Source organism: Rhinopithecus bieti, unplaced genomic scaffold (genome assembly GCF_001698545.2).
Source record: "Rhinopithecus bieti isolate Rb0 unplaced genomic scaffold, ASM169854v2 scaffold_33652, whole genome shotgun sequence".
Lineage (NCBI taxonomy): Eukaryota > Metazoa > Chordata > Mammalia > Primates > Cercopithecidae > Rhinopithecus > Rhinopithecus bieti.
Window position 1 is genome coordinate 4,473,460 of NW_016814761.1, and position 16,521 is coordinate 4,489,980.

A 16,521-nucleotide genomic window follows, 5' to 3' on the forward strand; every position below is an offset into this window, starting at 1 on the left:
CAGTCTTTGTCTGCACTCTCCCCTCTCTTCCAGTGGTCCCCTCAACCAATACCACACTGTTTTGGTTACTATAGATTTATAGTGAGTCTTGATATTTGATAGAATAAGTCTTCCCATCTTGTTTTTCTTCTTTGGCATGACTTGTTATTCTTGTTCCTTTGTATTCTCATATAAATTTAAACTCCAGCTCACCAGATTCTAACAAAATGAAACAAAACAGAACATCTATTAGGATTTTGATTGGGTTTGCTTTGAATCTGTAGGTCAATTTGGAGAGTATTGCCCTTTTTACAATGTGTAGACTTCCAATCCATAAACATGGTACATCTTTTCATTTATTTAGGTTTTCTTTAGTTTCCCAGTAGAGTCTGATCGTTTTCTCTGCAGAGGTTTTGTGCTTTTTTTGGTTGTGTATTTTAAAGGAAATTTGAGACATCATATTTTATCCAATTAAGGACTTAGAACAAATCTAACTGTAGTATCATTATCACACTTAACAAAATTAACAACCATGCTTTCTAGTTTATCACTGTGTGTCCAGTTTTCCTATCTAAAAAATAGCTTTTTATGGTTGATTTGTTTGAAGCATGATCCAAATAAGGTCTACACATTTCATTAGGTAGATGTGTCTGTTAAGTCTCTTTTTGTTTATAGGTTTTTTTCCTTTTGGTCTTAAACTCTTTTTAATCTCGAATGGTTCTCTCTTTCATCTTTCTCCATATCATTTATTTGTTGAAGTGGTCATTAGCTTAGAGAATTTTCCACATTCTGTATTTGGTGGTCATTATTTTCATGGTATCATTTTCCCTGTCTTTTCTGTAAACGGAAAATTACATTTGGAGAATTTATTATATTCTGCTTCAATTTTTTTAAAGCAATACTTCATATGTTGTTTTGTGAAGTTCTTATTACAAAACACCAGGAAACAATGTCTAGTTGTCACACTTTTAGAGATTTCATATTGAGCAGTGGGCTCAGGTGTTCTATTCTTTCATTATAAAATTCCTCACCAGTCTTTCTTCTGATGATTTCAGGGTTCACAAATAATCATAGCTTAAACCTGTTATTTCATTCTGTGTTGGAAAATGACAATTTTTTTTTTTATTGTCTGCGACATCTGTTGTGTCCCCATTTCCATCCTGTTATTTGTTATTTGTACCTTCTCTCTTTCTTTTTTCCCCCTAGATAATTCTTACCAGAAGGTTATGAATTTCATTAGTTATTTCAAAGACTCAGGTTTTGGCTTTGTTTCTGTTGTATGTTTGTTTTCTATAATAGTTCAGTAATATCTGCTCTAATTTGTGGTATTTTTTCCTTGGCTTTTTTTTTTTTTTTTTTTTTTTCCCTTTTGGTTTTTTATTTTTTTTTTTTTTTTTCAAGGATTTTTTTTTTGGCTTTTCTTTTGTAACATCTGCATTTTATATTGAACACTTTCCTCTTAAGTACCATGTTACCTCAAGTTTTGATATATAACATTTTTGTTATTTCTCAGCATAAGTATTTTTAATGTTAATGATTTCTCCTTTGATCATTTAGTTATTCAGAAGTGTGTTGTTTTATTTCCAGATATTTGAGGATTTTGCAGATATCTTTCTGTTATTGGTTCCTAGTTTAATTCTTTTGTGGTCAGAGAACATACTTTGTATTTTTTCTCTTTTTTTTTTTCTGAGACAGAGTCTCGCTCTGTCACCCAGGTTGGAGTACAGTGGTGCGATCTTGGCTCACTGCAAGCTCCGCCTCCTGGATTCATGCCATTCTCCTGCCTCAGCCTCCCGAGTAGCTGGGACTACAGGCGCCCGCCACCTTGCCCGGCTAGTTTTTCGTATTTTTAGTAGACACAGGATTTCACCATTTTGGCCAGGATGGTCTCGATCTCCTGACCTCATGATCCGCCTGCCTCGGCCTCCCAAAGTGCTGGGATTATAGGCGTGAGCCACCGTGCCCGGCTTTATGGAGTTTTCTAGGGATTACAGTATACTTCTTTTATTCATCATGACATATGTTCAAAATGATACCACTTTGCATGCTGTAGAGTAGGAGATGTTGCATAAGAGCCTCACAATAGTGTTCTTCCACCTCTTCCCCTCTGTCTTTCATGCTGTTATTTTCCTATACTTCTACACAATTCATAAATTTCAGAATAACTTTTTAATATGTTTGCTTTATATAACAACTATCTTAAAGCAATTACAAATAAGAAAAATATTTTAAAATATTTACCATCTTTTTTTTTTTTTTTTTTTTTTTTTTTTTTTTTTTTTTTTTTTTTTTTTTTTTTTTTTTTTTTTTTTTTTACCATTTTTTATGTTTTTTGTTTCTTTTGTAAAATGCTCATTCCCATCAGGTATCCTTTTGCCTCAAGAACTTCCATTAACAATTTTTGTTTTGTACAAGACTGTTGTCAGTGAATTATCTCAGCTTTTGTTTGTCTGAAAAAGCATTTCATTTCCATTCTTTAATAGGCTTTATTTTTGGCGGCATTTTAGATTTACAGAAAAGTCGAATGGGAAATACAGGAAGTTCCCGCATTCCGTAGCTGCCCAGTGTGTCCCGAGTTCCTCTAGACCTTCCATGCTGTTCATGCTCATCTTAAAGTCCTCGCCTCATCCTTCCAACATCCCAGTTCTCTGCCTAACTTCTCAGCCTCACACTCCTCATCTCTCTGGCTAGTCCCTCTGTGTTCTTTTGTGTTTTTGTCGTATCCTGTGGGCACTCTCTGTGGGTCCTGTCCCTACTGGTCTTCATAATTTTCTTGTTTACTTCCAGGCCTAGACTGTAAAGCTCCTAAGAGCAGGGCCTGGACCTTGCTTATCCTGGTATCACAAGCTTCTTGCGTTGAGTCTAAAGTTAGTTGGGCTTAACACATGATTATAACTGAGTGATGGAGTGAGGGAAAGAATGAACAAAGACACGAAGGGCTACTTCCGTGGTTGGATTTCCAGGGAACATTGGTTACATTGCCACGTAAAATTAAGCCATCCTCTTTTTTTTTTTTTTTTTTTTTTGAGGTGGAGTCCTTGCCTGTCACCCCAGCGGAGTGCAGTGTTAACAATCTGAGCTCTGCTGCAACCTCTGCTTCCTGGTTCAAGTGATTCTCTTGCCTCAGCCTCCCGAGTAGGCTGGGATTACAGCACACGTCCACCTATGCCCTGGCTGATTTTGTATTTTAGAGAGATGGATTTCGCCATGTTGGCCAGGCTGGGTCTTGAACTCGGACCTCCCAAGTGATCTGCCTGCCCTTGGCCTTCTCCCAGCCATCTCTTATATTAAAAAAAATTCACAAAACATATATATGCCCCATTGAAATATTTAACAACTTCAGGAATTTAAATAGAGTTCCCTCCCCTCCCCCACTACAACCTTGGAAAGAGCTGGAAGTTGGTGAGTACCCTCTAGATTGTTCCTCAATAAGGTATGTACATAGTTGAATGTGTTTATTGTAACATGTATTGCACATGTAACCTACAATGTAACTTGTATTAAGAAAGGGCTTGACTGGTGGGCGGGTGGCTCACGCCTGATACCCAGCACCTGGGGAGGCTGAAGGCAGGCGGATCACGAGGTTCAAGATCCAGACCATCCGGCCAATCATGGTGAAACCCGGTCCCTACTAAAATACAAAAAATTAGTTGGGAGCGTGGTGGCATGTCCTGTAGTCCCAACTACTCCAGAGGCTGAGGCAGAGACTCGCTTGAACTGGAGAGGCCAGAGGTTGCAGTAAGCAGAGACGCACGCACTGCACCTACAGCCGGGAAGCTGAATGAACGTGGTCAGGTGAAAAAAAGAATGGGCTCCCTACCAGATGCAAAAATTCACCCTTTTTCCCATTTAATGTATCATGATATCTTCTAAACTTACTATATATCTAGAGGACTAAGACCATACAAAAGTTGCATGGTGTGCCAGGGGAAGTAGATAGATCATAAGTTTTTTTTTTTTTTTTTTTTTGAGACGGAAGTCCTGGCTCTGTCGCCAGGCTGGAGGCAGTGGCGCGATCTCGGCTCACTGCAAGCTCCGCCCTCCCGGGTTCACGCCATTCTCCTGTCTCAGCCTCCTGAGTAGCTGGGACCTGCCAGGGCCCGCCACCACGCCCGGCTATTTTTTGTATTTTAGAGAGACGGGGTTCAAGCCGTGTCTCTGATCTCCTGACCTTGTGATCCGCCCGCCTCGGCCTCCCAAAGTGCTGGGATTAGAGGCGTGAGCCACCGCGCCCGTCATAATTTATTTAAGTTTCTCTCTATTCATTTGTTGTTGGCAGCTCCTTGTCTTGTAATCTAGTGACTGGCACTGTAGAGGGCTTACGGTGTGCCACTACCCAGCTTTGTGCTTGCTACATGTCATGGCGCTGAGTCTCCCTGCAGTCTTCTGAGTCAGGCAGGGTTTCTCTCTCCAGAGGGCCGCTTTCTTCTTTCATCTTATTAACAAAGCTGACAAACAAGTGAGAAGTATTGAGGCCGAGGCTTCAGGACTCTGCTCATCCACTGTGGGCTCTCCAGGTCGTTGCAGAGCAGCCAGGTTTTCCAAAATGGTGGTTCCAAAGCACCAATTTGAGTCTTTACCTCTCTCCTGTTCTGTTGTGGAGTTGTCTCTGCTTCAGGGGTCCTCTCTTTCTTCTGCTTCATTTCCTCGCTTTCTTTAAGAGGGCAGATCCCTTGTGACCACTTAAGGCTGGATGTAGATTTGCCTCTCTGTTCTGTGACCCTAGAAGCAGATTGGGGATCTTAGTTGCTTGATTTCCCAAGGGAAGCTGAATGAACGTGGTCTAGTGAAATGTAATTAGTGACTTTCTCTGCAGTGCCTATTTTGACTTTCCCAAACCTCTTGACTGCCAGATCTTGATCTTTCATCCCAAGGGTGGTATAAATCTCCCTGGGTACAGGCTTGAGTTGATGGATTTCTTCCTATAGTATATTGGGCCAAAGGACTGCCCCTTTGAATTCCGTATTTCTAGTCTTTTTTTCCTGCAAGTCAGGGTGGGTTTTCAGCTTCGGTGAATTCTTCTGATGCATGCATGGCCAGAAATGACTTTCATTGTTCCTGGATGGTCCGTTGCTCAGAGGAGTGGACAGAAGCAGTCAGGGGCCCCTTTCTACTTGATCAGAGAAAGGCTTCAGGAGCTCCAGTTCCTCTACTTGCACGGGAGGCCTCCAGATCACCCCAGGCCACTGCTGATGGCCCTCACTTTTTCCCTCATCAATGTCTTTGTTTAAAGAGCTTTTATTGAGGCATATTTTACATGCAATAAACTTCACCCACTTTAATGGTTCACTTGGGTGAATGTGGTAAATGTATACAGTAATCTAGCCATTGTCACAATGGAGTTCAAAAGTTTCAGTCACCTGACAAGTACCCTTATTTGCCCCTTGGCTGTCTGGCAGTCCCTCCCTCCCTGACCACCATAGGCCCAGGCAACCACTGACCCTGTTTCTGATGTTTTCAAAATATTTTGCCTTTTCTAGAATTTCATATAAATTCAGTCATATGGGATGCACTCTTACATGTCTGGCTTCTCATCCTTAGCAAAATACGTTAGAAATTCATCCCTGTTAATATCAGTAGTTCATTCCTTTTTATTGCTGAGTATGTACAGATACTCTGTGTTTTGTATTGCATTCACCAGTTCTGGGAACGCTGGAGTTTTCCATTTCTTGGCTGTTATGAATAATGCTTATATGAGTATTTGCATTCAACTTTGTGTGGACATAGGTTTTCATTTCATATGGGTACATGCCTAAGAGTGAAATTGTTGGGTTGACTGGTATGTTTAGCTTTTAGAGGAATTGCCACACTGTTTTCCAAATTACCTGTACAATTTTGCATTTCTACCAACGTCTGTGGATTCCTGTTTCATGTTTTGCCAGCACTTGGTATTGTCATTATAATTTTAGTTCTTCTAGTAGTTGTAGTGTGACCTCATTGTAGCTTTTGCATTTTTGGCCTTGTGTTTTGTTTTGTCTTTAAGCTTTTGATTTTGAAATAATTTTAGGTTTATAGAAGTGTTGCAGAGACAGTACTGAGAGTTCCCTTATACACTTTGCCCAACTTCTAATGCAGTGGCTTTCTAATGCAGTGGCTTCCTAATGCAGTGGCTTTCAATTATGGGTAATTCTGCCCCCAAAGGATCTTTTTTTTTTCTTTTTTAGACGGAGTCTCGCTCTGTCGCCCAGGCTGGAGTACAGTGGCGCGATCTCGGCTCACTGCAAGCTCCGCCTCCCGGGTTTACACCATTCTCCTGCCTCAGCCTCCCGAGTAACTGGGACTACAGGCGCCCGCCACATTGCCCGGCTAGTTTTTTTGTATTTTTTTTTAGTAGAGACGGGGGTTTCACCGTATTAGCCAGGATGGTCTCGATCTCCTGACCTTGTGATCCGCCCATCTCGGCCTCCCAAAGTGCTGGGATTACAGGCTTGAGCCACCGCGCCCGGCCGCTCCCAAAGGATCTTATACAATATCTAGATATATTTTTGGTTGTCACATCTTGGGGCACAGAGGGTGCTACTGGTGGGTAGAAGCCAGGGATGCTACTGAACATCCTCCAGTGCACCAGACAGCCCCTCCCCTCACCAACAAAGACTTACCTATTCCAAAGTATCAGTAATGCTGAGGTCAGGAAACTGCTCTCATCTTTATGGCTTAAATAAGCATGTTACATTGATCAAAACTAAGAAAGTAACATTGGCATCGGTGTACTGTTAACTAAATTACAGATTTGACTTGGATTCTGCATTTTTCCATTAATGTTCTTTTTCTGCTCCGGGATCCCATCAGGGTACTACATTACATTTATAATTGCCATATCTCCTGAGGCTCCTCCATTTGTGATGGTTTCTTGTTCTATCCTTGTCTTTCAGGATCTTGACAGGTGTTTTGTTTTGTTTTGTTTTGTTTTGTTTTGTTTTGTTTTGTTTTTGAGATGGAGTCTCACTCTGTCGCCCAGGCTGGAGTGCAGTGGCGCAATCTTGGCTCACTGCAAGCTCTGCCTCCTGGATTCATGCCATTCTCCTGCCTCAGCCTCCGAAGTAGCTGGGACTACAGGCACCCGCCACCACGCCCGGCTAATTTTTTGTATTTTTAGTAGAGACGGAGTTTCACCATGTTAGCCAGTACAGTCTCCATCTCCTGACCTCGTGATCCGCCCGCCTCTACCTCCCAAAGTGTTGGGATTACAGGCGAGAGCCACCACGCCCGGCCTGTTTTGTTTTGTTTTTGTGACAGGGTCTCGCTCTGTCATCCAGGCTGGAGTGCAGTGGTGCGATCTCAGCTCCCTGCAACCTCTGCCTTCTGGGTTCAAGTGATCCTCCCACCTCACCCTCCTGAGTAGCTGGGACTACAGGTGTGTGCTACTATGCCTGGCTAAGGTTTGTATTTTTTGTAGAGATGGGGTTTCACCATGTTGCCTAGGCTGGTCTCGAACTCATGGATTCAAGCAGTCTGCCTGCCTTGGCCTCCCAAAGTGGTGGGATCACAGCTGTTAGCCTCTGCGCCTGGCTGACTTGTAGTTTTCTGAAGACTTGTGATGTTGAGAATTTTTTCTTGTATTTCTTGGCTGTCTGTACATTTTGTTTTGTGAAGTTGTTAAAATCTTTTGCTTTTTCAAAGAATAAAACAACTTTATTGAGATTTAGTTTACGTGTCATCCGTTTCACCACTTTAAAGCATACAAGTTGATGATTTGTAGTATATTCACAGAGTTGTGCAACATTGCCACAATGAATTTTAAAACATTTTTATCACCTCAATAAGAAACGTGGTTCCCATTAGCAACCACTACCCATTCCTCTCCAATCTGCCAGCCCTAGGCAACCACTCATCTACTTTGTGTCTTTATTGATTTGCCTATTCCAGGCATTTTATAGAAATGTAATCATACAGTATGTCGTCTTTTGTGACTGACTTGGTTCACTTAGCATGCTGTTTTCAGTATTCATCCATGTTTCACTGGAGCCCAGGAGTTGAAGGCTACAGCGAGCTATGATCCTGCCACTGCATTCTAGCCTGGGTGACAAGAGTGAGACCGTGGGTTTCAAAAAAAAAAAAAGCTACATCAGTATCCTCTTTCCTTAAATAATGTTCCATTGAATAGATACATAGTATTTTGATTATTCATTCATCAGTTGACAGATATTTAGGTGGTTTCCATCTTTTGGTTATTAGTATTAATGTGCTGAGCTCATTTATGAACACATATTCTTTTAATTGGGCTGTTTGTGTGCTTATTACTGAGTTATAAGAGTACAAGGATTGCCGGGCATGGTGGCTCAGACTTGTAATCCCAGCACTTTGGGAGGCCGAGGTGGGCAGATCACGAGGTCAGGAGATCGAGACCATCCTGGCTGACACGGTGAAACCCCATCTCTACTAAAAATACAAAAAGTTAGCCAGGTGTGGTGGCGGGCGCATAGTCCCAGCTACGTGGGAGGCTGAGGCAGGAGAATGGTGTGAACTCGGGAGGCGGAGCTTGCAGCGAGCCAAGATTGCGCCACTGCACTCCAGCCTGGGTGACGGAGCGAGACTCCATCTCATAAAAAGAGTGCAAGGATTATTTATATATTCTGGATTCCAGTTTTGGTCAGATATTTTCTCCAGTCTGTGGCTCATCGTTTTTATTTTCCCAATGGTGTGGTTTAGGGAGCAAAGTTTTAAATTTTGATGAAGTCAAATTTATCAGTTTTTTTCTGTTATAGTTTGTATACTTTGCTCCTCAGAAATCTTTGTCTAACCTAAGGTCACAAAGATTTTCTTTTGTCTTCAAGGAATTTTATGTTTATTTCTTACATTAGATCTGTGGGTCCGTTTTGAATTTTGGTTTACGCTGTGAAATAAGAGTCGGTGTCTTTCCCCCCATGTGACTATTTATTCTAGCACCACTTTTTGATGACTTTTCCTGTTCACCTTTTGAAAAAGAAAAAATCACTAGATATATGTGTGGGCTTGTTTCTGGACTTTGACATTGACTTTTTTCTATTTCTCCTTGCAGTTGTATTGCTTTTTGCTGCATGTATTTTGAAACTCTGTTATTAGACATATAAACATTTGAGGTAACTATGTCTTCTTCATGAGTTTACCCCTTTATCATTATGAAATGACCTGTTTTTCCTTGGTGATATTCTTTGCTCCAAAATCTGTTTTCTCTGGTATTAATATAGCTACTCCAGCTTTCTTTGGACCATTGTTAGCATAATATATTCTTTTTAAATTATTTATTTGCATCTGTATATTTAACATGTGTTTCTTATAAGTAATATGTAGTTGGGTCTTGTTTTTTTTTTTAATCCATTCTTTTAATCTTGTTCTAATTGGAATGTTTAGACCATTTACATTTAATGTAATTACTGATGCAGTTAGGTTTAAGTATATCATCTTGCTGTTTTCTATTTGCCACATCTATTTTGTTCCCTTTTTGTTCTTTATCTGCTTTCTCTTGAGTTAATTGAACTTCTTTATGATTTTAGTATGTTTTTTAAATAGTTCATTAGTTATAATTCACTGTTTTTTTTATTTTAGTGGTTGCCTTAGCATTTATAGTATGTGTATTTAACTTATCATTATCATGGCCTACTTTCCAGTGGTGTTTTTTTTTTTTTTTTTTTGAGATGGAGTCTCGCTCTGTCGCCCAGGCTGGAGTGCAGTGGCGCAATCTTGGCTCACTGTAAGCTCCACCTCCTGGGTTCACGCCATTCTCCTGCCTCAGCTTCCTGAGTAGCTGGGACTACAGGCGCCCGCCACCACACCCGGCTAATTTTTTTGTACTTTTACTAGAGACGGGGTTTCACCATGTTAGCTAGGATGGTCTCGATCTCCTGACCTCGTGATCCACCCACCTCAGCCTCCCAAAGTGCTGGGATTACAGGCATGCGCCACCGCACCGGCCCTTCCAGTGGTATTTTACCACTTCATGTATAGTGTAAGGACCTTATCATAGTATGCCTTCGTTTCCCCTTTCCTGGTCTTTGTTATTTTCGTCATGCATTTTATTATATACATGTTATAAATCCACAATAATAATAAAGTGTTATTTTTAACTTAAATAGTCAATTATTTCTTAAAGAGATTTACATAATAACAAACATTTATATATCTATGCATGTAGTTATCACTTCTGGTGTTCTTTATTCCTTTCTGCAGATTCACATTTCCATCGGATTTTCTTTATCATTTCTTATAGTTCAGATCTGCTGGTGATAGATTTTTTGAATATCTAAAAGAGTCTTTATTCATTTTTAATTTCCTGTCTTTGGATGGTCCACAGTTCACAGTGGCTTCCTGGGCTTGTGGGTCCACTCTTTGGGGAAGGCCCCACACCTTAGGGTACCCCCGCCCCTCGCCTGCTCCACTGATCAGTATACTGATGGAATTAGCTGTTGCAGAGATCTTGACGTTTCTCCTCAGTAGGCCTTCTGTAGCTCTAGCTCAGATCATGCTTATGATGGGAGATCGTCACTTGGTCCTGCAATGACAATCACATTATCTCCCCCCATGGCTAGAGCTTCCTCTGTGTAGAATGCTATAGTGCACGTCATTTGTCTGTTGCTTGCCATCTTGTGGTGGGACTTTTCTGAGTTGAGTCTTGGCCTGTTCCTCAGTCTCGGGCTGACTTAACTGTTCTCCTGTACATTGCTCAGGCCAGTGGACTGCAGTGAGTTCTCTTTCCTTTTGGTAGCTGCCACTTCTGGCTCTATCTTGGTTCTCTTGACCAGTTCTGCCTATAGAGGGATGCAGTCTCCCCACCTCCTCCTTTCCTTACTCCCCTCAAAATAAACATCTGTAGATCTTTCTCTACAGATTTTATGGTTAATCAGCACAGGGAGATAGGAGAGTAAAAATAATAAATGCGGAGAAATATCTGAATTTAAAAAATTATCTCAAGGCATTCCAAGAGAATTTCTGCAGAATTTCTAGTCGGCACTTCCTCAGTCAGTCATTAAGAGGCCATCAGATGCCTCTTCGGGCCTTTCTTTTCTATATTTATTGGTCCCTTAGTTCCCTTCAACTGTCTTGAGCTTTTATTCCAAGCCTGAGGAACCAGTCAGAACACAAGAAAAAGGTTTTCCCTTATTCTTAAGTGGACATTTTCAAACTCTGATGACTACCTGACTAGAAGATGCAGGCCTCCTTTCCTGTAGGACTGTGGCCCACACTGGAATGGCCATCGCTGGGCATTCCCGGGTAGCCTCCGTCCTCTTTCTGAACACAGGTTGCTCACTTTGTCTTGTGCCAAGGTGCATTTACCTGCTCTTAGCAGAATGCCTGGAACCTTGTGGTCCTTCGGTCAGTGTGGCCCAAATAACCATATGCCTTGTTTTTGTCTCCATAGGCAGATTATTGCCAGAGGGCTGCTTGATATCTTCCGTGACTTCAGTGACAATGAAGAAGACTTCCTAATGGTAATAGAGATTATAGTCAGATTGTCAGAAGATGCAGGTTTGTATAAGTATTGTATAATTTAATTTTTTCCTTATAAATTTCTAAGAAATTATGTGTAACCAATAATAGCTAATTTTTAAAAAACTGTTTGTTAATCAATAACCTTTAAGCAATTTCTAACATGAATGGATTTTTTCTTGAAGAATATGTATCTTATTTGAATTTTGACTGAAATGTTCTTATATTTAGAAAATTAAAATGAATAATGGCTATGAATGCTATTTGCCTTAGGAGTCAGGCCTTTGATATTTCTTGAGTTTTGCCAGACTACTGGTTGCTAAGAAATGCCAAATCAAAAGAAGCCTCTTGGGTTCAGAAATCCCAGTCATTATTCCCTCAAGGCGAATCTTGATTTTTCCTTCTCGTTCTACCTCTCCACGATTGGTATTGTGGAAGAAAAGCACGTTGCTGTACGGCGGACATGATAATGTTGCCTTCCCCGCCGCCCCAGTAAGGATGAGTTCGATGAATGAGTGGTGGGGCTGGCCGGTACTGACAGCTGTGCCACAGCCCCCTCCTTCCTGCATTCAGAATGAATGATGAGAAGTTTCAGAAAGTTTCAGGACTCTCAGGCTTTAGAATTTAATCGTTTTAACTGAAAATAGAAAAATAAGCCTTCCGTATAGCTCCCATATTAGTTTAAAATATTCATATGAATATAACACAATGCTTTTAAAAAGGCCCAAGTGGATGTTTTGAGTCTTTAAATGGATTCTCTTTGTAAATGAGTCACCATTTACAGTGCTGTAGCAATTATACATTTGTGTTAAATTTAATGTGGTATATTGGAGCTAGAGCCGCTCTTTTGTTTAATGCTTTGCCTTAGAAATAATTGGGATGCGTGGATTGTGGCTTAGTGCATTTATGAAAGAATTATTTATAAAGTATACATTCTGGCTAGAATTTAAATAAGCACAACCCATAGGTCTGGCATATAAGCCATTAGTTGTAATGGCTTTTGGATGCTGGCCCAGCATGCAGACTTCTTGCTCCCTCCTCAATTTATATATGGCTTGTTATAATAGAGTTGTCATTCTCTCTTGTTTTATGTTTTATATTGCTGTATAGCTCATTAGCTTTTAAGCCTGTCTGTAGCATAAATACTCTAAACGGGAAATGATTTTTAAACTGCATTTGTCTAATTTCCTTGATGAAGTATTTTAGTAAGAAAAGCTAGAAACTATCAGTATATACTATATAAGATGCCTGGCTTATTCTTCATATAATTTTTTTTAAATTTTTTATTGCTGCAGAGCCCACAGTGCGGACTGAGCTGATGGAACAGATTCCTCCTATTGCCATTTTTTTACAAGAAAACAGATCAGATTTTCCAGTGGTGCTCTCTGAATATCTCATACCTATTGTAGTGAGGTACCTCACAGATCCAAACAATCAGGTTTGAAAAATTATAACCTTAAGGTCTCTTTAGCAAATTCTCTTTGGTCTTGTTTTAGGTGATATTCATACTTCAAAAAACAACTTCTTAGAGTTAAGTGATTTGAGAACAAAAGGTCTATTGGTGTCCAGTTCCTCTAGTCATGTGGGAAGATAGACAGCACTCATTCTTATCATGAAATATTTCTTTTTTTTCTTTAACCTATGGAAATTTTCGAACACATGTAACAGTAGAGAGAAAATGAAAATGAACGCCCACATGCCCTACACCTAGCATCAACTGTTGTTAACATTTGACCTGGCCGGGCGTGGTGGCTCACGCCTGTAATCCCAGCACTTTGGGAGGCTGAAGCAGGTGGATTACCTGAGGTCAGGAGTTTAAGAGCAGCTTGGCCAACTTGGTGAAACCCCATCTCTACTGGAAATACAAAAATTAGCCAGGCAAGGTGGTGCATGCTTGTAGTCCCAGCTACTCGGGAGGCTGAGTCAGCAGAATTGCTTGAACTCCGGAGGTGGAAATTGCAGTGAGCTGACATCGTGCCACTGCACTCCAGCCTCGGCGACACAGTGAGACTCTGTCTCAAAAAAAATAAAAACAAAAAAATTTTGATTAATCTTTTTTCCTTTATCTTACCCAGATGAAATCCAATCCAGACAAAAGAATTCGTAGACACCATCTCATTTCAGCTGTAAATACTTTTTAGTATTAGTCTCTAATAAATAGACTCTTTTTAAAAAAACATAATGATAATATTAATGCAAATTTAAAAATTATCAGTAGTTATCTAACGTCATCTAATATCTAGTCATTGGTCAAATTTCCCAGTTTTCTCATAAGTGTGTGTTTTTGTGGAGAGGCCGTTCAAACCAGAATAAAAACAAAGTCCACACATTGAATCTAAGTGATACAAGTCTCTTAGATCTTTTAAAATTTATAATGTTGCCCCTCCCTACTTTTTTCCCTTGCTATTTATTTGTTGAGGAAGCCAGGTCATTAGTTTTATAGAATTTCCCACATTTGGGATATGGTTTATTGCATCTCTGTAGTGTTAAGATGTTGCTCCACTTCCGGCATTTCTTATAAACTAGTAGCTAAGTTGGAAGCTCAGCCAGACTCAGATTTTTTATTTTGGTGAGAATACTTTGTAGATGGTTTATGTTTTCCTGCTGTATCAAATTGAGGGCAGAAAAGCTCTGGATGGTTATCTTTTCCTAATGCTGAATTTGGCCACCTTTTCTATAAAGGTGGCCAAACTTCTACAAAGTTCCCCATCATCATATGGGCAACCATTGGTGATGGTTGCCCTGATCCAGTATCTCATTAGAGGTTGTAAATTCTGACACACTAATTCCAACATTTCTTTTTAGTTTAATAGCTAGCGTTCTTCTGTAAAGACTTCCTCTATCAACTATTTGATAGCCCTGAAAACCTGTTTGAATAGGAAAGACAGAATAAATGCTTTATTTTATCCATGTATTTACCAGTTTCCAGAATCATCGTTGGCGTTTTGATAATCTACAAAGGTTACCAGTTAGGTTTTAAAATTTTTTTTGAAGTATTGTTAGGAACTCTTGCATTTTAACATAGTAGTTATGTTTCAAACTGTTATAGTACTTATTCTTTTTTTTTTTTTTTTACACTTTAAGTTGCAGGGTACATGTGCACAATGTGCAAGTTTGTTACATGTGTATACATGTGCCATGTTGGTTTGCTGCACCCATCAACTCGTCATTTACACTAGGTATTTCTCCTAATGCTATCCACTACTTATCCTTTTGGATGATCAAGTTGTTCCATCTTTGAGTTGCAGCCCTTCAAGTTGGCTCCAGAATCTTTTTCAGCATGACCCAGTAGACGGTGGTAGTGCACCTTGACCTGGGATCAACCATTTCTCCAAGAGCCCAGGTTCCTTTAGGAGGCAAATAATAAGAAAATGGAATGTGGGTACTGGGGGGCACTTGTTGCTTCTAGTGACAGAATGATTTTTTTAAAGATAAAAATTCTTCGAGTTTATCTTGATATTTCCAACTCAAACTTAGCATTATAGCACTTTTACTTCGATTTTATTTGTATCTTTTTTCGCTTGCGTGATATAAATCCTACTTGATGACGTTAGCATACATGTGTATGTCTGTGTATCCAAAATAAAAGTCCCAGTATTACTAACAATATGATGGGATTACTGAACATAGTTTAACATTTCTTTGTAATTCCTTTTGTTTTTAGGCCTCGTCCTGCTAGAGGTACCCAGTCATATTCATGTTACTGTGTTTTAAAGTCACTTGCATTAATCCTTCTCTTTGTGGTTAAGCTACCACCTTGATATATAGTTATTCTCATTTGTTTTTTTATTTTTAGGAGTTGTTTTAGCTTGTACATTTTGATTTATAATTATTTAAAATGTTTAGTTGATTCCAAAGTCAAAACTGTAAAACAAAGCATGTTCAGAGAGGTCTGACTCTGTCCCTGGCCCCTACCTCTTCTCTCCCTCCCCTGTAGGTAACTATTTCTTTTACTTTTTGGTTGGTTTCGATTCTGAAAACACACACATACGCACACGCGCATGCACGTACATGTAAACAACTGAGATGATGTTCTTGTGTTCTGCACACCTGTGCCCCTTTCTTGGGTGTGGGGGGCTCCCTCTTCCTGCTGCCCCATGCTGTGTGCTCTCTGAGCATCGCGAGAGCAGGCCCCAGCATCTGTGGCATCCTCACTCCTTTCTTTGCAGTGTAGTACCCCACTAGGGGAACAGAGCAGAACTTATTGATGGACATTTGGGCTATTTCCAGTCTTTTGCCACTTTGAAATTGCTGCAGTGAATAGACTTGCATCATTTCTCTTTGTGCTAGTGTATTTGGGGATGGTTTTCCACTAAGGGTAAATTTATTTGATTTTTAATGATACACCATGTTTTCATTATCATTATTTTCAAGAGATTCTAAAATTTTGGGTTGTATTTCTCCCTTGATCCAAGCATTTTAAAAAGAGCAAATCCTCATTTTGAACTGGTAAGCAGTGTGACAGCATCAACTGGAGTTTTCAGATAAGGGAAAAAGTCCTCTTGTTTCTACTGTCCTAACATTTGGTATTTTGATGATTTTTGCATTTTCCTGTCTAGGTGCTAACATTCTTTTCCACATAGGTATAATCATAATGTGATACAGTTTCCCCATTCATTCATTTATTCGGACAGTTTCTTAGTACCCATTATGAGCCAAGCAGAGTGCTTCATGCCTGGGGATGGGGAGCTGAGCAGGACAGATTTTCTGCCCTCAGAAAGCCCCCTGTCACAGACACAGTAAAACACTCTTTCCTCGTAATTGTCATATTTTTAATTTTGTTGAATACTTAAATTTCGTTCAGGTTTCGTGTGTGTGTGTGTGTGTGTGTGCGCGCGCGTGTGTGTGCGTGTGTGTGTGTGTGTGCGTGTGTGCGTGTGCGTGTGTGTGTGCGTGTGTGCGTGTGTGCGTGTGTGCGTGTGTGTGCGTGTGTGTGCGTGTGTGCGTGTGTGTGCGTGTGTGTGCGGTGTGTGTGTGCGTGCGTGTGCGTGCGTGCGTGTGCGTGCGTGTGCGTGCGTGTGCGTGCGTGTGCGTGTGCGTGCGTGCGCGTGCGTGTGTGTGCGTGTGTGTGCGTGTGTGCGTGCGTGTGTGTGCGTGTGTGTGCGTGTGTGCGTGTGTGTGCGTGCGTGTGCGTGCGTG

General features: G+C 40.5%; 1 protein-coding gene across 7 annotated transcripts in view; it reads left to right on the top strand.

Moving 5' to 3' along the window:
* LOC108515310 (serine/threonine-protein phosphatase 4 regulatory subunit 1-like) overlaps window positions 1–16,521 on the top strand; it is a 96,299-nt gene that overhangs the window by 35,055 nt on the left and 44,723 nt on the right. For 6 of the 7 annotated variants that reach the window (XM_017852063.1, XM_017852067.1, XM_017852062.1 and 3 more), the window contains 2 exons: window positions 11,315–11,421; window positions 12,678–12,820. In XM_017852063.1, the coding sequence (XP_017707552.1) occupies window positions 11,315–11,421; window positions 12,678–12,820 (250 nt within the window). The remainder of the gene's footprint in view (window positions 1–11,314; window positions 11,422–12,677; window positions 12,821–16,521) is intronic. The other variant, XM_017852069.1, reaches the window with a different exon arrangement.